Source organism: Melitaea cinxia, chromosome 27, assembly GCF_905220565.1.
Source record: "Melitaea cinxia chromosome 27, ilMelCinx1.1, whole genome shotgun sequence".
Classification (NCBI taxonomy): domain Eukaryota; kingdom Metazoa; phylum Arthropoda; class Insecta; order Lepidoptera; family Nymphalidae; genus Melitaea; species Melitaea cinxia.
The window spans coordinates 1,450,314-1,472,942 of record NC_059420.1 but is presented as its reverse complement, the minus strand read 5'-3'; the positions used below and the strand labels follow the sequence as shown (position 1 = coordinate 1,472,942).

The following is a 22,629-nucleotide window of genomic DNA, read 5'->3' as shown; positions in this document are numbered from 1 at the left end:
ATAGCCTCTTTATCCATGTCTTTTCAACATTATTGTATCAAATATGAGTAACAATCGCTATCAGGTGTACATGATAACAACTGGGACCGATGGCTTAACATGCTCTGCAAGGCATGGTGGGGAGACCCACAAGGACTGTACAAACACCTGAATTTTACTCCATTTATAAGATTTCTATCTGTAAATGTGATCTAAAAATTGTAGTTTCTTAATTTAAGCAGAATAATATCTAATGGCCTATTCTACCCCTTGTTAAAATCTATTCGTAACTTAGGTGCCAGTTAAACGTTATCCACTTCCAGTGAAACATTATAATAACTAATTTTAAATCTATACTAATATTATAAAGCTGAAAATTTTGTTTGTTAAAAGTGTCAATCACTAAATCAGGGACTATTGGTTCTAATTGAATTTTTTTTTTTTGTCTTGGATAGTTCATTTCCTGAGAAAGGCTATTTTTTTCCTCAAGTTAGGCTGTTTGAAACCGCAGGGCACAGCTTGTATCTGATACAATATATACAAATACCTAATTAATTTAATGACTATTCATTAACTATAGTCAAACGTCATTACTAAAATTGCTAATTACCTATTTTCATTACGAGTTATTATCTTAAATTATTAGTAGATAATGTAAGTTTTGTTACTAATGAGATACATATATGATGTAATTATTATTATTATTGTTTTTTGTATCAATCAATCATTACAGCCTATATAGTCCACTGCTGGACATAGGCCTCCACAAGTTTACGCCTTCGGCCTGTGTATTTCAAAGCCAGCAGTTGGATGGTTTTTGTATAATCTCGGCTAATAACCACTGTTGATGACACGGGCCCAAGTCAAATATACATCAACGGGTTAGCGAATAATGGATTATTATTATTATATAAATACTAGTGATGCCCATGACTTCATCCACATGAAAGTTACAAAAAAGTTATTATTCAGTTCACAGGGTTATAAAATATATAAATTTCTAAAATAAAGTAGCCTAAAGTACTCCTTATTGCATCAGCTATCTGCCAGTGAAAGTCCCGTCAAAAACAATCCAGCTGTTTCAGAGATTAGCCAGAACAAAAAGACAGACAGTAACAGAAAAAATGTAAAAAAATAATTATTTTGCTGTATGTACCATGTATACATCCATATGCATTTAGTAAAAAGTTGTTTTAATAATACAAACAGTACAATTTTATTTATTTGTATAGATAATGATTATTAATAATATTAGAATTATTAAAACAAAAAACTTCTAGAACTATAACTTCGCTATGTCCTATGCCCAAAGGTTGTCTGGAAGAAATCGCTCTTAGCGATAAGACCGCCTTTGTACATCTTTCTTTTCATGTATCACTTTTGTTGTAATGTTTCTTTGTGGTGTACAATAAAGAGTATTTATTATTATTATTATTAACTATCCACTAACTCACAGTGCAGCAATGTGGTGGATTAAGCTCTGATCTCCCACGCAAAATAGGCGCACTAAGACGTCGAGTTGCGGAGAATAGCCCGTGGAAAATCAATCAATCAATCAATCAATCAATCAAAAGCTCCGATCTTTTTCCTACATAGAGATCGAGGCCTATGCCCAGCAGTGGGATTTTAGAGGTTGAATCTAAACAACAAACTTTGTAACTCATGAGAGTTAGTGACTTATAAGAAGGGCTAATTCATAATTTTGTATGCTCGCAAACGAAAAAAAAAAAATACAAACTTCAATTATATTGACAAGTAATACAACGTAGGTAAATGAAAAAATAGTCAAGTAAATACACATTAACAAAGATTACTAAAAAAGTAATCATTAGATCTCGATCAAAATTAAATGGGACCACAAAATAAACATCAGCTTTTGATTAAAACAAGAATCATCAAAATCGGTCCACCTAGTAAGAAGTTCAGTGGTTAACATACATAAAAAAGAAGAGTCATTTTGAGAACCTTCTATTTTGGAGGTCGGTTAAAAGGAGCATATGTGAATGTAGTGTACACAAATTTAAAATTTTTATTCTTTGATACATTGATTGCCCTTACTTTGTAAACAACTTAAAAATGGACTTTCTCAATTCGACTGTACTTTTTTTTTCATGTACGTTCTATTTTTCATACCCCCAAGTTATAAGGCTGGGGATTAAGGGGGTAAATAACATATATGGCAAAACAACGTTTGTGGGATCAGCTAGTATATACAGGGTTCGGCACTCGAAGTGCTACTTATACAAAATGCTGTAATTTTGTTAATTATGAGCATATTTATTTTAAAACTTTAGTATCGAAAAGAAAACATATAAAAAAAATAAAAAAAAAATTATTGTTCAATATGACCACCTTTAGCGCGGATAACACCATATAGAAAAATCCATTGGGTTTAAGTCCAGGGAATATGGTGGCCATTGTTGCGAAGAAATGAAGCTCGGAACATTTTCTTGTAAAAAAATTTGGGTTTCACGTGCTTTGTGGGATGGTGCCGAGTCTTGTTGAAAGGTCCAATGATTTCTACCAAATTGTTTACGTGCCCAAGGTAACAAAGCATCGTTTAAAATGTTTTTACGGTAGATCTGCTGGTTTATCTTTACACCCTGGTCAATGAAAACGAGAGGTGAGCGTCCCGTGGCAGTTACCGCAGCCCAAACCATCACAGATGCTGGTGCTTGCTTTCGCAAGGCAATTCGTTGGTCTAAATTGTCATTTGATTTACACTTTAACCATACGCGATCATTTTGTTTGCTCAGATATTGCTGAACCGTAAAAATTTTTTCATCGGAAAATACCAAATTTTCAAGCATGCCACCAACGTGAAAGTGCTTTAAGTTCTTAGCTCTTTCTAGACGAGTTGCTTTTTGTGCAAGTGTTAGGTCTTGCACTTTTTGTAATTTGTAGGGCTTCAGTTGAAGTTTATTTTTCAATATACGTCCTATGCTCCGGGCCGACTTAAGACTTTTCGCCAATGTAACTGCGCTTTGTCGTGGATTTCGATTTCGTTCAACCTTCGCCTTTACCTTTCGAACCATTTCTGATGATGTTGCTGTTGTTGGATGTCCACCTCCATGGCGTTTTTTGATGCTACCCGTATCATTGTAACGCGTGATGGTCCGATACACAAACATTTTGTTCATATGTAAATGTCCTAGCTCATTAACGATGACTGACTGCGATTTTCCAGTCAAATACAAAGAAATGACACTGTTTCGTTTGACTTCCATCTGCAAAACTTTTTTTAACAACGACGAAAAATAAAAGGCTTTTGTAAGTTTATTAACAATACAATAGACTAAGGAATGTGAAAAAATGGGCGCCATACTGTAAACAGTTTAGCTGCTATGGCAATGTAAAGTTAGTAACACTTCGAGTGCCGAACCCTGTATACATGTGTATTTATTACATACATTTATTACGAAATACATATTTATTACATACATTTATTACGAAATACATATTTATATCAGTCGCTTGTCACCTAAAACACAGGATAAGTTTACCTTAGGAACAGAGAACCGTGTTTTTATGCTTCATAGGTTTGTATGTTTGATTGTTGCAGGTGACGTCACTAACATCGTTGGACACAGGTGTCCGCCCCGCGCCAAGTGGAGCAGCGTACGTGGCTGAACGGAACACATGTCTCAACTTGTTCTCAAGATGGAACGAGACGGACCAGGTAAATAAATAAACGAATTAATGAACAAACGCCTCACACGGTGGTCCGGAAACACGCACTAACGCCCAGACCACGGCAAACATCTGTATGGCAAATACAAACACCATGTGCAGGGATCGGATCGAACCCGCGACCGCCAGCGTAACAGCTTCAATGTACAGCTGTGAACGTCACTGAGTAGATTTTCATGCGGCTTTTGCTGTCGCTGATATCATTATAATTGTCCTAGGTACCCGTTCAAATCCGGGGCGGGCCGCAAGTTAGAAATAAATGCCTCACATTTAACATTAAAATGTAGATGATCACAGAAACGGACACTACAAGAACAAATTAAGATGAGGTAGGGTACAGCAGGAAATTGCTCGTGTAATATTTGGAGCTGCTCATCTGGGAAATTACCTCAATCTTACAGAAGATCACCGTCACCTGTTGTGAGTAAGGTTACCGACTGGCCAGAGCTCCCGGTTCGAGTTTGCAATGCTTCTGGTGTCGCAGAGGTCTATAGGCTACCAGTATCGCTTACCATCAGGTGAGCCGTATGCTAATAAAAGTCAGATTGACAATCTGTTGTTGTTGTTGTTGTTGTTGATGCCGATACAAACAAATACGTACATAAATACAGATACAGAAATATCTTCTACACTTTTCAAGGAATCCCAAAATTAGTGTCTCCTAAATCTCTTATGTGTAGACATCGGCCGGTTACAAATTTATCATATTATGTATGTATTATTAAGTGTTTGTGGTCGAGTGATCTTATTATATGACCACATCAGGTCAGACACAAGCTAAAGACGTTAAATTAAACCACATATGCTGTACAAAATTTCTAAGCTATTTTATTTTATTTTATTTTATTTGGGAAACAAACAATTATTACAACACTATTCAATAAAAACAATATAAAAATAACACAAATCAATCAAGTTTCCACAATAAAATTATAACAAACACTTGACAATCCATGATAAAAACAAAAAAAAAAACCAAACATAAAGTAAACACAGTAATTAACAGTTAAAACAATTGTTCACGAAATAACAATTTATGTAAAATATTCTTATAATTACTAATTTTCATGTTGAATATGTCTAAACTCTCACTATGCTCATTATAATTCCTACAGGCACGCAGCAAAAACACATTTTTGGCATAATCATTTCTACAACGGGGCACGAAGAACAAAGATTGATTTCTTGAGCTAAGACGGGGACATTCAAATAAAATTTTACTAAAAAGACTCTTAGAATCAACAAGACTATGGACAATTTTGTAAAGAAATAATTGGTCCCTCAAGTCTCTGCGCACCTTTAATGGGGTGATACTTGCCAGGACTTTATTGGTCGAATGGTCGGAATTGGCAATTCTAAATCGGAAATGTTTTAAAAATTTTAATTGGATTTTTTCGATTTTATTTATATATTTTTTATAAATCGGGTTCCAAACTGTAGATCCATATTCCAAAAGGGACCTTACGTAAGCATTAAAAAGAAGGATAAGGGTATTGCAATTTTTAAACTCTTTAGTAGATCTTAGGATAAATCCTAGCATCTTATAAGCTTTGGATGTGATATAATCAATATGATAAGCATAACTTAACTTTTGATCTAAGAAGACACCCAAATCTCTTATCTCAGAAACTCTGGCTAAAACGGTATTCTGTAATTTGTAGTCAAACTGTATAGCCCTCATCTTCCTCGTAAATGTCACGGCACTGCATTTTTTTATATTTAATTTTAAAAGGTTATAATTACAGTAACTCTCAAAGCTATCAAGATCATCCTGAAGTAAAACGCAGTCGTGAGTAGAGTCAATAATTTTAAAAATCTTCATATCATCTGCATAGAGCAATATACTGCAATTACTAATGTATTTTGTTACGTCATTGATAAAGATATTAAACAATAATGGTCCGAGATGAGAGCCCTGAGGTACTCCAGAGGTAACGGGCACAAATGACGAACAAAAACCCTTAACAGCAACAGCCTGACTACGGTCCCGTAAATAAGATTTAAGCCAACGAAGCAAATCACCGTGTATACCTATTGCACTAAGTTTTTTGACTAACAGGTTATCTTATCAAAGGCTTTTGAAAAGTCCGCTATGTACTAAAAATCTGTACAATAGAAGAAGTAGTTCAGACACGAGATAGACTTACAGGTGAAGGTCATCATCACTTCAGCCTATCGCAACCCACTGCTCGAGCTCGTGAACTCGTGTGTTTTACCTATAGTCACCACGCTGGGCAGGCGGATTGGTGACCGCAGTGCTGGCTTTGTCGCACCAAAGACCCTGCTGCCCGTTTTCGGCCTGTGTATTTGAAAGCTAACAGTTGTAAGGATATTCCGCCATCGGTCGGCTTTATAAGTTCCGAAGTGGTAGTTAGTTTAGGTCAGAAAACAAGCGTACGGCTCACCTGATGGTAAGCGATTACCGTAACTTATATAGATGTTTGCAAACAGGAACATAACACTGTTTGAAAACAGTATTATTTAGCTGTGATCTCCTGTAAACTCGAGGACTTCCCCAGTCGGACTGCTCCATGTTTACACAAGTTTCCATAAGTACCTACACTCAAGATAATAATTCTAAAGAAAAGTCTAACACGTGCTCGACTGTTTTATTTGAATTTTTCTAATAGAAAATTTGGGCTTGTTTGTTTCGTTTTATTGTTAGTTAGCGCAGCAGTCACAGCACTGGCTGTTGCGTTAGTAGCGGTAGCGGGTTCGCCGCTTATGGCAAACATTTTTTATATTTTATACAGGTGTTTGCAATGGTCTGGGCATTTGTAAGCAGTTACCTTATCCTATAGATGTCAGCAATAGCTGGAGTATCGCAGGCGCGTTGATGCCTCTACCCCTGACCCTCCCCAGGAGCTCGTTTCCGTCACATGTGAACACTACACTACTTGAAAGCAGTACTATTTAGCTGTGTTCTTCTGTAAGGTGGAAGTACTTCCCCAGACGGGCTTCTTCAGATTTTGAACAGGATATCCTGCTGTACTCTACCTCAACGAACAGTGTATGTTTCCAAATCCTCGACCAAAGTAAATTCTACCGGGGGCCGTTAATTGTGAGGTGTTTTTACAAATATATGAACTATAAAATACTTATGTTGTTATATTGTCCATTGTAGGTGGAGTTCGTAGAACAGCTCTTGGCGCGAATGTGCCACTACCAACATGGTCACATCAACGCCTACCTCAAGCCGATGCTTCAGCGGGATTTTATCAGCATGCTACCAAGTGAGTCTACAATATTCAATACACATACACATAAGTAACAATAACATTTCAAAAATCAGCGAACATTTCACCAAATGTCAATACGTACTGTGCAGTTAAAAATTGAAACTACAAAAAAAAAAAGACAGGAAAGCATATTACACAAATGTGACCTCTCTCATTTTCGTTTCCTCTCGTTTTCCATTAGTTTTAAATTAATTTTAATATTTAATTTGACGATTTTCTTTGATTCAGCCCTGTAACATTCCATAACCAGTCCATACCTATGTATACAGTAGCAAACACGACACACATTACCCGACCCGGAATAGCAGCTACCAAATTTTTACCAACCGGTCATACCTACCGGCTCCAATTGTATTTTCATATCATCCAGGAATTCATTGAAATGAATAATCGGTCCAGCCGTTTAGAAGTTACGTGAAAAACAAACACAAGAATTATGTACTATGTTAAGATATAGTGATCTCACGCTCAATCGCTTCAATCAATCGCTTTACACTCAACGACCCCCAGTAGGATTTTCTGCTGTGTCGGGGGTCCAGACACACACACAATACACAAGCACAAACACCCCGACCACGACAAACATCTGTATGGCCAATACAAATGTCTGTCGTGAGCGGCGACGAACCCGCGACCGTCAGCGCAACAGCCGGTGCTGTGACCGCTGCGCCAAACAGGCCATAAACGTTTGTTACGGCTCCGATTGATAAAGCCTGTCAATGATTTATGTTCAAGATAAATTTTAATATAATGCAGATTTTTTTTTTTATGTTATGGGCTTACTCTTGACCTCAGTCTAGCTCTAGAGCACAGACGAGGTCGAAGATGGAGCGAGTTCGCCCAGAAGAAGCCTGTTCACTCGCGCTTTAAACATGTTCGGGTTGTATGAACTCGGAAATACAGACGCTGGCAGGGAATTATAAAAATTATAAAAATTTCTCCTTATCAATTAACTTAGACACGGAACTGAGGTTATCAATGTCGACTTTTTATATTTTTATCCGTAATTAATACCGTGTCGATTTATCTGTACTAAAATTAAAATTGTATTCGTTCTCAAACAAAAAACACATCATTTTACATTGACAAGTAATACAACGCATCATATGCGATAACTAAAAACAAGTGCTCAACATTTGTATTGGTCATACAGGTGTTTATGCAGTCCTTGTGGGTCTCCCCACCGTGCCTCGGAGAGCACGTTAAGCCGTCGGTCCCGGTTGTTATCATGTACACCTGATAGCGATCGTTACTCATAGTAGGGAATATATCCGCCAACCCGTATTGGAGCAGCGCACAGTGCTGTGAGTCTAGGACAAAAAAAGAAAAAAAGAAATTTCGGTTTCCTACAAATCGGTATTGTTGTTTTAAAAATAATGAGTTCCTACACAACGAGCACCAATTTTTATTAGCTGGATAGTTTTCATTCGCTTATAATGACACTTTGAATGTCTCACTTTGAATAAATACCGCTAACTATCTTCTCAGTCGTAAATCGACTGTTGTGCAAAGTGCATTGTGAAAAGAAAGTGTAACGTTTTTATAAACTAACAGCTATGGAGATTAAAGGCCAAGGTATGTACTTTAAATTATTATAGTTTTTTAGTCTATACGTTGTCTTTAACTATGTATGAATCTATCCAAAGTTGCTATTGAAAATAAGTATAACTCGGTGCATTTTAAAACTTTGAAGAAAGTTTTAAAAAAAACATTGCATAACATTGCATATTTGTAACATTTTATTATTACTACATTGGTATACTTTAATTTTCAGTACAGTTTAAGTGCTTCCGTTTGCGACTTTTTTTTATAATATCTTTTTCAGCGAGAAGGAAATCTATCAAAAACTCCGGGTAATCTGGTAGAAGTACGGTTTGAAACGGAAAAAAGTGGTCGAGAATCAGCTGTATTTGAGAGAATTTGTTCTCTTTTGAACTTAGCCGAGTGCTCTGACACTCTTCGCAGTGAACTCTTGACACTGAGTCGGTTATTTTGTTTAAATATGAGCAATAAGTGGAAAGAAGTTAGTCGTAGCCGCCAAAGACTTTATCAACACCACGGAGGTTGGCTACAACGGGAGATTCGCCTGCCAGAAAGTTTTAATTATTTTAAAATAATTTAGTTTGACTATTTTGGTAGATGAATTAAGTTAGAATGAATATTGTGTTTTTTTTTTACCTTAATTTAAGATAAATATAATTTTATATTTAATATTGTTATTAGATTAAAGAAGCTAAAAATTATTATACTAGACAAAATTAACAAAATTATGTACGAAATATAGTTTATTACAGCATTAAAAATGTGTTATTATTTTTGTCCATCGCGCCATACATTTCACTGCACTGTGCAGCGTGGTGGGTTAAGCTCTGATCCTTCTCCTACATAGGGAAAGTGGCCTATGCCCAGTAGTGGGCTATTACAGGCTGAAGCATAAAAAAAGTGCTAGTCACATCTCGATCAAATTTAAATTGGACCAAATGTCTTACGTACACCATTTTGCGTATTTTTTCGTACGTCACCGTCATACGTATGAAAAAAGAATCATCGAAATTGGTCAGCCCAGTAAAAAGTTACATAAAAACAAACTACCTCCTCCTCCTTTATCTTGTTGCAGTGGTTCGAAAGCACTTTTGAATTGTGTTGAAATTAAAAATTGACGACACCATGCTATTTTTAATATCTACGATTTTTTTTGTGTTACCCACACATTAGGGATTCTAAACATTTTGTCGTCGTCTCCTGTCAAATATTTTCATTGTAATATGAAACTTTGAATAGTTACGGGTTTCTGTAAAGAACTCACTATAGACGGCGCCATAAAAATCATCATATCAAAAGTTTCGATCTAGCGGGGTACATCGTTCCATAGTTTAATTGGCTAGAGCGCCGACACGGTCAGTCGGAGACGCGGGTTCGAACCCCGCTGGAGCGGTCAATTTTTGATATGATATTCAAAAATAATTAATTATAGTTAAAAGTAGCAATACCCGTGCGAATAATTCGCACTAAATAAGTAAAAAATTTACCTACAGTCTATCATGTTGATGTTGTTTCAAAATTAAACCCGTCATATATTTAATTTTAATAATTAACTAATTTACAAAAACAAAAGCAATAATATATTTTTTTTAGTTTTGGATGCCGATAGCCTTAGCGTATTAATATAATTATGTGATGACGCTACCACCGATTGCAGATAATGCTTAGAGAATGAGATCCTCCATTAAAATGAATGACCGACCGAAATTTCGTTTTCGGCCAGTTTCGACCTATATAATAAATTTTTGGCCTATGTTTCAGTGTCGATCATAAATGGGCCGAAACTCTTGTTTTTGAAATGTCGTCCGTCTTTCGGATAACTTATCCGCACTGGCTTAGGTCTCACGAAGTAAATATTATTATTTTCAAAATATTGTACAATAGAATTCTATGATACCCAAAATTAACTTTCTTTTTGTATATATGTACAAACAAATGCTTAAAATACACTAGACTTCACTTTACACTGTTACTTTGTCCACGTGAATTTCGGTTTTGGTTTCGACCGAAACTGACACCAAGGCCAAAAATTCGGTTTCGACTTCGCCCAAAAACCGATTCGTAGGACCCCAATTTATATATGAAATTTGTATGGATATTTTAACTATTATTTATTATTATTGTTTTTATAAAATATTTTAACTATTATTTATTATTATTGTTTTTAATTATAATCAGTAATTTGAATAATTTCTCCTATTCTCTCTAATATCTATTATTAAATTGCAAGTTTTGCTTGATTTTGAAATGTGCATCTACGCCACGTAGTTTTTTATGTCAAATAATTATTGGAAACTGTTTTCGTAATGATTTTTAAATATGCCCTATGTATAAAAATTATTATGTGCTGTTTGTTTCCATAAAAACGATTGAATAAATAAATAAATAAATTTTACCCACAGAAAAGGGTCTAGACCACGTAGCCGAGAACATTCTATCCTACCTAGACGCCAGCTCGCTCTGCGCCGCCGAGCTGGTCTGTCGCGAGTGGCAGCGCGTTATATCCGAGGGTATGCTGTGGAAGAAGCTGGTGGAACGGAAGGTTAGGACGGATTCTCTATGGCGTGGCCTCGCGGAAAGGAGGGGGTGGTGAGTGTGAAGTATTTTATGCCATAACCAATGTATTAAGGGATTTAGAGCTAAATTTATATCATATTGTGTACACATTCAACTGAGGTAGGGCACAGCAAAAAATATCCTGCCCATATTCTGGAGCAGCCCGACTGGGGAAGTACCTCGACATTACAGAAGAACTACGAACAAAAGTTACTGTGCTGAGTAAGATAACCGACTGGTCAGAGCTCGTGTGGTGGGTCACAGGTAGCTCTTGAGTGATGCTTCTGGTGTTGTAGGTAGACACCTCGTTATAGACATAAGCTAACATAATTGCTTACCATCAGGTGAGCCGTACACTTATTGTATAAAAAAAGGATTTGCTGGATTTTTAGGTTACTTATACTTAATTCTGTAATTTTCCAGGATAATGTACCTGTTCAAACCGAAGCCCGGCTGCCAGCATCCATCCCACTCGTTCTATCGTCAGCTTTACCCTAAGATCATACAGGACATTCAGTCGATAGAGAACAACTGGCGTATGGGAAGACACAACTTACAGGTATATACCTAATATATAAAAATCTCCGGACACAGTGCTTTTTACAAAACTCCGAAATGGCTCGACTGATTTTTATGATAATTTTTTGTACAAAATTGAGTAGATCTGAGCATGGCTCGTAGGCTATTTCATATACCCCTAGGTAAACAAACGCTTCACACTCAATGGTCCTCAGAAGGATTTTCTCCTGTGTTGGGGGTGCGAGATACACAAGCACAAACGCCCAGACCACGATAAATATCTACATAGCCAACCTGTATTGGTCTATATCTGTCGTGAGCGGGGATCGAACCCGCGACCGCCAGCGCAACAGCCAATGATGTGACCGTGTGTGATAATGGGTGATAATTGTGTCCCTATCCGTATGGTAAAACAACGTTTGACGGATCAGCAACTCTTTTATATAATGGAAAAATGAGTCATTGAATGTGTTGCTAAGCATAATTTTTAGGAGTGGTTGGACCGATTCAGAATTTTTTTAGTTTTAATTTGCTAAAAATTTGTAAAACTTTTTGTATATTATATAACTAGTGACCCGCGCCGGCTTAGCACGGTTACAAAAACTATCAGTGTTCCTCTACTATATTATGCATGTATTATACATAATTATAAACGTTCCTCTGGAATCGCTCTATTTACCAAAGAAAACTGCATCAAAATCTGTTGTGGAGTTTTAAAGATCTAAGCATACAGACAGCTGGAAGCGACTTTGTTTTATACTGTGTAATGATGAAAATTGGGAAGATTGTACACTACATTGTAAGTAGAAAAAGTCTGATTATAAACTTTTTACACATTTTATATAATACAGAGTTTATATTATATAATCTGTGGCTGTTGGATGAGGTAATCTATAATCTATATCTATAATCTATAATCTATAATAATATATATAAAAGCGAAAGGTCACTCACTCATCACGAAATCTCCGAAACTATAACACCTACAAACTTGAAATTTGGCAAGTAGGCTCCTTATAGGACGTAGACATCCGCTAAGAACGGATTTTACAAAACTCGACCCCTAAGGGGGTAAAACGGGGGTTGCAAGTTTGTATGAAAGTCCTATATTTTTGAAGCAAGAAACTTGAAATTTAAAATGTATGCTCTATAGATGATGAGAAGGTGTCCAAATAATGTATCTTTAGAAATCAACTCCCTTTTGGGGTTAAAACGGGGGATGGTAGATTGACCCACTCATCACGAAATCTCCGAAACTATAACACCTAAAAACTTGAAATGTGGCAAATAGGCTCTTTATAGGTCGCAAACACCCGCTAAGAATGGATTTTACGAAATTCGACCCCTAAGGGGGTAAAATGGGGGTTGGAAGTTTGTATGAAAGTCCTATGTTTTAGAAGTAAGAGACTTGAAATTAAAAATGTATGCTCTATAGATGATGAAAAGGTGTCCAAATAATGTATCTTAGAAATCAACTCCCTTTTGGGGTTAAAACGGGGGATGGTAGGTTGACTCACTCATCGCGAAATCTCCGAAACTATTACACCTAAAAACTTGAAATTTGGCAGATAGGCTTTTTATAAGTCGCAAACATCCGCTAAGAATGAACTCTACGAAATTCGACCCTTAAGGGGATAAAACGGGGGTTGGAAGTTTGTATGAAAGTCCTATGTTTTTGAAGGAAGAGACTTGAAATTTAAAATGTATGCTCTATAGATAGTGAGAAGGTGTTCAAATAATGTATCTTTAGAAATCAACTCCCTTTTGGGGTTAAAACGGGGGTTGGTAGGTTAACTCCCTCATCACGAAATCTCCGAAACTATAACAGCTACAAACTTAAAATTTGTCAAGTAGGTTCCTTATAGGGCATAGACATCCGCTGAGAACGGATTTTACGAAACTCGACTCCTAAAGGGATAAAATGGGGGTTGGAAGTTTGTATGAAAGTCCTATGTTTTTGAAGTGAGAGAGTTGAAATTTAAAATGTATGCTCTATAGATGGTTAGGAAGTGTCCAAATAATACATCGTAATCTATATATATAAAAGAGAAAGGTCACTGACTCACTCATCACGAGAACTCAAAAACCGCTGGATGGTCCATCCATCCAAGATGGACAAAGATAAAATTTGGCAGGGAGGTAGATTATAGTTAGTAGACGTCCGCTAAGACCGGATTTTGCGATATTCCACCGCTAAGGGGGGTTAATTAGGGTTGATAGTTTGTATGAAACATATACAGCAGCTATAAGTTCGCCTGATAGGTTATTTATACTGCAGCCTCAAAATAAAACTAAAAATGTGGTGTATAGAGAGGTTATATAAAAATAACGATTAAATTATACTAAATTGTGCCTTAAGTAAAAAAGTTAAGTTAAAAAGTTACTTAGAGTGATAAGCATTTTAAGTGACTGAAATAAAAAAATAATTTGCGTTAAGCATTTTAAGAGTGTATGCTACCTCGAATTGCTTATTTTCCACTCGGCAGGATGTCCATATCTTCCAAACTACTGAATATTTAAGTTTGAAATTTATGTATGGTAAAGTTCAGGACATACCTGGGCGGGGTGAAAAGTTTCCGGCCTGACCTAGAGATCACGATAGCAGGTCTAATTTTTGGTTTGTATTCTATAGTACTATATCTCACTAGCGTGTATATAAATTTTCGGGTCGATGGCTCTGTTAGTATACATTTGAGAGATGATTGAACAAGATACCTAGATTGCTTACGTGAAAATGGTAAAATCAGAGAAGCGTGCGGTCATGAAATACTTCTATTTAAAAGGCCTAACACCGTTTCAAATTAAAAAAGAGCTGGATTCCACATTGAAAGACTCTTCGCCGTCATATTTAACGGTGAAACAGTAGGTTTCTAAATTTAAGAGAGGTCAAACGAGTACTTCTGACGAACCACGTTCAAGACGCCCCTTTGAAGTCACGACTCTCGAAATGATTGAAAAAATTAATAAAATGGTGATGGATGGCCGCATATTAAAAGTAAGTGAGATAGCTGATGCTGCTAGGATATCAATTGAACGTGTACGCAATATTTTACATGAACATTTGAGCATGGAGAAGGTCTTTGCTAGGTGGCTGCCGCGGTTGCTAACGGTCGATCAAAAGTTGACCCAAGAAACTGTTTCAATCAAAAATTTGGCGCTGTACAAGCGCAACTCCAGCAAATTTTTGCGTCAATTGCTAACTTGGATTCACCGCTACACTTCTGAAAACAAACAACAGTTAAAACAATAGACTGGACCAGGTGAACCAACCTCAAAGAAGGCAAAGACAATTTTATCGGCGAATAAGGTTATGGCAACCGTTTTTTGGGATACAAAAGGAATTTCCTTCATTGATTATCTAGAGAAGGGAAAACCATCAATGGTCAATACTACGCACAGTTATTGCAACTTTTGAAGGACGCAGTGAAAAATAAACGACCAAACTTGGCAAAAAAAAATCTTGTTTCACCATGACGACGCACCTGCCCATTCGTCGGTCATTGCGATGGCTAAAATCAACGAATTGAAGTTCGTATTGTTCTCCCAACCACCATATTCGCCAGATTTAGCCCCCAGCGACTAGCATCTGTTTCCTAACCTTATAAAGTGGCTTGGAGGTAAAAAATTTGAGAGCAACGAGGAAGTCATCGATGCTACAAATGAGTATTTTGAGGGACTTGATGAATCAGACTATAAAAGTGGTATCACTGCATTAGAGCACTGTTATGAAAAATTTATTAATCTTGATGAAGATGATGTTGAAATATAAAGCGAAAAAAAAAACGAAAAAAGTTGTTTTTCTTTATCAGGCCGGAAACTTTTCACCCCGCCCTCGTAAACTATCTTTCATATGTTTCGAAAACACGATTCCATAAAATTTTCTCGATACAAAAAAATCGCAAATTTACCTCTATTTTTGTATTAAAACCCTAATATCTCAGTAAATATAGAAGTCATGGACTTGAGATTAAGCATGGTAATTGAAATAAATATGAAGAACATTTTATATGTTGCGTTTTTAAAAAAAATAACTATTGATAATGTTTGTGGGGAGAAAATACATATAATTCGCGCGATGAACAACCAAGCGCTTTCAATTCTCATGTGTATTTAGTACGGGTGAAATCTGAATTCGAGCTGAGGTAGTGTAGCCCCTTAATAGTTATGCATATCTTCATAACCACGCGGACGTAGTCGCGGGCAACAGTTAGTGTATTATAAAACGAAATCCCCAAAAGCGTATGTGATCGATTCCCTCAAAATCTACTGAACGGATTTTCATGCGGTTTCACCAATGGAGAGAGGGCTTCAAGAGGAAGGTTTACGAAACTGATTTCAACGCGGGCGAAGCCGCGGGCACAGCCAGTTCTTGATAAAAATGAGATGAAAATAGTGACAGATTATTGGACTTTACTATTTAATAATTATCGACAACAAACAATCAACCTAAACAATAAGAAATACGTACTAAATATTACTTGCTTTGCTTAAATAATGACAAAAATGAGTAAATGAGTAAAAATTAACTTCTCTTATTAAGTGTACAATCTCTAACCTTATTGAATTATGATAATATGAATATGAAATAGCGGGAGATCCTGACACAGGTAAAACACTTCCTCAACAGGATGTCCCGACAACGATTTCATATTTTTATGTAAACATTTTTCTAAACAAATTATTTGTATTTTTTAAACTGAACATTTCTATTTCAGAGGATAAATTGCCGGTCAGAAAACTCAAAAGGCGTCTACTGTCTGCAGTACGACGACAACAAGATAGTGTCCGGATTAAGAGATAACACAATAAAAATATGGGATAGGAAAACATTGCAGTGCGTCAAGGTTAGTTAATGACTTTGGTGAATTCCTGGAAGAATATTTTAGCGTCTGTTTGAGTGACATCTACTAATAACTGTCTAAAATAAACGAATATAATATAAATACTAGAATCCTCAGATCGACTGTCTAAATAGGCACAAAAAGGCTTACTAGTCTAAGAAAAAGATTGATACCATATCAAATGGTAGATAAACGAATCAAATAACGCCACCTATCGGAAACGCCGTCTATTGGAACACATTGTTATTAGAAAACGTCGTCGTTTATCGAAACCTTATTGAGTTCCGATAGATGGCGCCACGAGAAACGTAACGAGACCATTCGTTTAGTAGTTTTTACTGCTCATTTTTTTTTTCATACCTAAAATACCTAAGGCTAAAAAAATAGGCTAAACTCCACAAATATTAGAGGTTGGATTCAGTAACTTAAGAAACGTTTGATAGGCAATAAATGTCTGGCACAAGAAGCAACGTATTTACTTCCACACCGCTAATGTTATACAACCTACCTTCCTCAGGAGTTGCAGGGCCACACGGGCTCCGTGCTCTGTCTACAGTACGATGAACGAGCCATCATCTCGGGCTCCTCGGACAGTACAGTGCGTGTGTGGGACGTGGCCACGGGCAACATGCTCAACACCCTCATACACCACTGTGAGGCCGTGCTTCACTTGCGCTTCTGTAATGGGATGATGGTGACCTGTAGCAAGGTATAAACGCTTTAACATACATTTTTTTTTTTTTTTTTTTTTTTTTTTTAAATTATCTTTCTATCTGCAATCAGCCCTTGAGCTATGATCAGATTGGTTGTTTCTTTAGATAGCAGTTCGAGATTCTTCACATCCAGCAATGCGTCATCCCATAATAATATAAATTAGACCGATGCTATATGCTTCCTTTTGAGCCTGTAAATAGAGTCTGAGGACTCCAGAAGTGTCCCAGCGAGCTTATTTTTATGTTGTTGAAGTCATATCTAATGTAGGACTTTTCTATGACTTCCCTGACAGTTGGCTTTAACATACATAACAACACACTATTGTACACTTCAGGCTGTAATGTCCCACTGCTGGGCATACCCCTTTTTCCCCATGTAGGATGCGAATTTGCGGATATATTCCCTACTATGAGTAACGATCGCTATCAGGTGTACATGATAACAACCGGGACGGACAGCTTAACGTGCTCTGAGGCATTTGTATAAACACAAATATCCAATCCGAGCGCGAAACGAACTCGCGACCGTCGGTGTTTAGGCGCCACCGACACGGCATACGCACCATTACACCAAAGTGGTCATCCAGCGTTTATTGTACACCAAAACAGAAATAATACATATCAAATTGATTTTAACAAAGTATCATAAGGTAAAAGGGCGGCCTTATCGCTGAAAAGCGATCTCTTCTAGAGGAGATGGTATTGTGTATGAGATGGCTTTTTGTAACTATATTGCTATACTATTATTCTAATATATAAAATTCTCGTGTCACGGTGTTTGTATTTAAACTCCTCCGAAACGGCTTGGCCCATTCTCATGAAATTTTGTGTGCATATCGGGTAGGTCAGAATCGGTACAACATCTATTTTTCATCCCCCTAAATGGTAAGGGTAAATTTTTTATTTTTTTATTTTATTATGATTTGCCGTTGAAAAATACAACCATAAATTTTCATCCTACCATCAACCACTACTTTTAAATAGCGTTTAGTGGAAAGACAACGTTTGCCGAGTCAGCAATTTTTTTTATATGATTAGGTTGGCTAATCAGATCGCAAACCCTTTATAGTAAGCGATGACTGTATAGTAAGCAATGACTGTAGTCTGTAGACATCCGCAACACCAGAAGTATGGCGACATTTGTCGATCCTACCCTTGAACCTTCCCAGGAGTTACCATAAGAAAACAAACTCTGCTTAAGAGCAGTGTCAATATACTTCCTTAGAGGAGCTGTTTTGCTGATAATCACATAAAAATGTAGCTAAAACTGTTGTTAAATATATTTAATTAAAATGTATGCGGTTACAGGACAGATCGATAGCTGTGTGGGACATGTCTTCCACAACAGAAATTATGTTAAGGCGAGTGCTGGTGGGCCACCGCGCAGCCGTCAATGTCGTGGACTTTGACGAGAAGTACATTGTCAGCGCCAGCGGGGACCGCACCATCAAGGTAAAGAGCGGTGTGGTGAAATCATGTTGCAACTTTATTAACACTACCAGCTTTATAACTAAATTATGTATAACAACGTAATCAAACAAAGAAATTACATCACAAGTGCCACAGCTTCATTTTGATAATTTTTACATTCGTGTGCCATCGATCAAATTGGCTGACCATGTTTCTTCATTTATATACTGTATTAATATGTTCCCGACATCAATAGGATTAAATCTTAAACAACTCAATTTTGATGAAGCGTTAATGCAATGGTTACAGCGCTGGGCTAATTGCGATGGTGGTCGTATCTTCGATGTCCACGCATCGCAATCATTTGTATTGTCCAAACAGATGTTTGCCATGGTCTAGACATTTACTCTTGTGTACTGAGTGTGTTTCTAGACCCCCCATACAGGTAGTAGATCCTACTGGGTTCCGATCAACGAGAAGCGTTTACTTATTAATTTCTTTCCTTAAATCCCCAGGTGTGGAACACATCATCCTGTGAGTTTGTTCGTACCCTCAACGGTCACAAGCGTGGGATAGCTTGTCTTCAGTACCGGGATAGACTGGTCGTCTCTGGCTCCTCGGACAACACGATCCGACTGTGGGACATCGAATGTGGCCAGTGCATCCGAGTGCTAGAAGGCCACGAGGAACTCGTTAGATGTATAAGGTGAGCTACAGAAACATAAAACACCAACGGAAAGTACATTACATTTATAAAATAGTAGTGAACCTTTCTTTTTTTAACGTGGGGAAAATCCACCATGGATACCTCCAGCGCGGGTGCCAGAGAGATATGTTAGACTCCTACTGACTAAACGAGACTGACGATATGGGGTCGCGCTAGCATTCGCCACCTAAAGTAGTTACGACCCGCCTTAGCGTGCAAAAACTATCAGTGTTCCTCTACTATATTATGCATGTATTATACATATAAACTTTCCTCTATAATCTGTCTATTTACTAAAGAAAATCGCATCAAAATCCGTTATAATAAGCATACAAGACAGCGGGAAGCGATTTTGTTTTATACTATGTAATGATAAAATTTAACATAACATAAAAAATGTAATAAAAAGAAACATTTAAAATGCCTTTCTAATTATATGTGAATACAATTACGAAGACATGAATTAACATAAAGAAGGAAAATAATAGGTTTGGAATAATAAGAGATAGAGATAATAACCATAAGAAATACAAAAAAGTCGCTTATATAATTATGTTTGCATGCAAACGAAAAAAAAACCGACTTCAATTATAACGACAAGTAATACAACGTAGTTAGACGAAAAAATAGTCGAGTAAATTAGTCGTATTATCAAAGATTACTCAAAAACTTGTAATCAGATCTCAATGAATGTGCTGTGTGGCTACGGCACTAAAGAATTTAGCCACCCCCCCTCTTCCCGTGGGTGTCGTAAGAGGCGACTAAGGGATAACAAGGTTCCACAACCATCTTAGAACTTAAGAAGCCGACCGATGGTGGGATAACCATCCAACTGCTGGCTTTGAAATACACAGGCTGAAGACGGGCAGCAGCGTCTTCGGTGCCACAAAGCCAGCCCTGCGGTCACCAACCCGCCTGCCCAGCGTGGTGACTATGGGCAAAACACATGAGTTCATTCGTTATTTTTGGCGTAAACTTGTGGAGGCCTATGTCCAGCAGTGGACTGTATAGGCTGTTATGATAGATCTCAATGAAATTTGATACTAATTGAACATTATAAACATCAGCTTTCGATTTAATTAAAAATCATTAAAATCGGTACACCCAGTAAAAAGTTATATGGATTTTCGAGAGTTTCCCTCGATTTCTCTGTAATCCCATCATCAGATCCTGATTTCCTAATCATGGTACCACACTTAGGATATTTCCTTTCCAACAAAAAAAATAATTGTCAAATCGGTTCATAAACGACGGAGTTATCCCCGAACATACATTAAAAAATATATATATACGGTCGAATTGAGTAACCTCCTCCCTTTTTTGAAGTCGGTTAAAAATAGATGTTCAGAGACAAGTGACTTAAATTTGATTTAATAATAGAGATATGTCTAGATATGGAGATAGAGGAAGGATAGGATAATATTAGGTGACATTAGGCAACTAGAAGGGTCGACGACCTTCGAAATTGTGATTAATATTAAAAAAAAAAAAAATACATTGTCAGTATTTTGAAAAGGTCAACGACTTCTAACACACCAACCAATATCGAGTCACAAACGTAAGGCGTATGCTCAGTGATTAATTAGTCGTGTGTGTCTCAGGTTCGATAATAAGCGCATCGTGAGCGGCGCGTACGACGGCAAGATCAAGGTGTGGGACCTGCGCGCCGCGCTCGACGTGCGCACGCCGCACCAGGACCTGTGTCTTCGCACGCTCGTGGTGAGCACCCCCACCACCGCACCACACCCACCACACCCACCCCCGAGTAACACGGAACCCACGCCCGATCTGTAACATTCCTAATTTGAAACCTGTCTTACATCTATCACATTCTCATCCCACACCCATACAACGCCCATCCTGGACCCAATTTACACGAATACTAAACTTGCAAGTGGAATATAACATACAACAGCCATCCAAAGTAACAAGATCGAGGTGTGAGACCACCCCTGCCCGACTGTAACGGTCCCAATTCGGGCCAATTCCGGACCCAATTGGACACCTGTTTTACACCTATCTTATTATCATCCCGCAACATTCAACACCCATTCCACGCCTGTCTCGTACCCATCTCGTATCTATTGTACACCCATACAACGCCCATCCTGGACCCGATTTGCACCTATACTGCAGGTGGAATATGTCAACCATACAACAGCCATCTCACACTTATCCCTTACCCATCCCACACCTATCCCGCAACCATTTCGTACACATTCCACACCTGTCCAGTACTATCCTGCACAATCTCCTATTTCTCTTTATTGTCTCCAATTAAACTTACAGCCAGCAATAGTAGTTATAAAATATGGGAGATGTTTTTAGTAAAACGTTTGTCACCAGGAGCACACGGGCCGCGTGTTCCGGTTACAATTCGACGAGTTCCAGATAGTGTCGTCGTCCCACGATGACACCATCCTGGTGTGGGACTTCCTCAACTACGGCGGAGCCTCGCCCGCCGCGCCGCCGCCCCGCCGCGCCTCCGCTGAGCTCGAGCGACCCTTCTACGACTAGGTGGGCGACGCTCTGTCATGTAGTACAGATAAGTAGCCAGCGAGTTACACTGTACAGTAAATTTCAGATTAGAAAATAACAGTTAGTGAACAAGCCCAATCAATTGTAGTTATTTATATATATATATAAAAAAAAAACGAGTGTGCTTTAGACCACACGACTGACGTAAAACTTCTACACAATAGACCTGCACTGTGTCAGATATACGAAACGTAACTGGCGATGTGAGAAAGAGCTAAAGAAAATGTGTTCGCGTTCACGTTCTCACAAATTTTGGTAATACCAGCTGATCCGACTGACTGCCATGACTTGAGTACTGACAAAAGTTTGATTAAAGAATATGTATTCTAAAATTTTAAAATTTCCTTAATTTTCCATTCTGTAACAACTTCAAACTATTATAACAATACAAATGTGCCATGTGCGGGCATCGAACCCGCAACAGCTATAACCGAGTGCTGTGACCGTTGCGATAACGCTTCGTCGAGAATACACAAGCATTTCGATAATAATCATTTACATTTCCAGGTAAACAAATCGAGCCGCATTTGGACGTTATTGTCATAATAACGGGTGAACAAAACCGCGGCGTCACACCGTTACAGTGAAGTGACGTTCGAGTGACGTTGACTTAGAGTGACTTAAAAGTGACTGAAGTGAACATTTGTATCTTAGTTAGTGTGAGTTAACGGATCTCAAACAGCATCCTACGATACAATTCGGCTGTAAGTCTTCATTATAAATAGTTATTATATCGCCTTAATAAATACGTGACTCGTTAAAACATTTTATACAATAACAGCTATGTGTATTGTGCATTAATTTTTATTAATTAAACAATAAGTGTCGTATGACCAAATGGTTGAGTCAGCCGTTTTATGTCACGGCTTGGTTAAGCCATACACAACCATATGGAT

General features: G+C 37.5%; 1 protein-coding gene across 1 annotated transcript; it reads left to right on the top strand.

The window, feature by feature from the left end:
- Nucleotides 1-2,464: 2,464 nt before the first annotated feature.
- LOC123667259 (F-box/WD repeat-containing protein 11) lies at nucleotides 2,465-21,831 on the top strand. The gene is made up of 11 exons (XM_045601217.1): nucleotides 2,465-2,524; nucleotides 3,542-3,658; nucleotides 6,794-6,902; nucleotides 10,853-11,039; nucleotides 11,430-11,565; nucleotides 16,241-16,369; nucleotides 16,884-17,075; nucleotides 18,388-18,531; nucleotides 19,005-19,195; nucleotides 20,797-20,914; nucleotides 21,542-21,831. The coding sequence occupies exons 1-11, from the start codon at nucleotides 2,465-2,467 to the stop codon at nucleotides 21,710-21,712; spliced, it is 1,554 nt and encodes a 517-aa protein (XP_045457173.1). The 3' UTR covers nucleotides 21,713-21,831.
- The last annotated feature ends 798 nt before the right edge of the window (nucleotides 21,832-22,629 follow it).

What these genes read in the sequence shown, in the direction of transcription:
- LOC123667259 (XM_045601217.1), top strand. Translation starts at nt 2,465, where the DNA reads ATGGTGCCGAGTCTTGTTGAAAGGTCCAATGATTTCTACCAAATTGTT. An exon ending in CTCGCGGAAAGGAGGGGGTG is followed by an intron (nt 11,040 to 11,429) that starts GTGAGTGTGAAG and finishes GTAATTTTCCAG; the next exon opens with GATAATGTACCTGTTCAAAC. An exon ending in TGGGAAGACACAACTTACAG is followed by an intron (nt 11,566 to 16,240) that starts GTATATACCTAA and finishes TTTCTATTTCAG; the next exon opens with AGGATAAATTGCCGGTCAGA.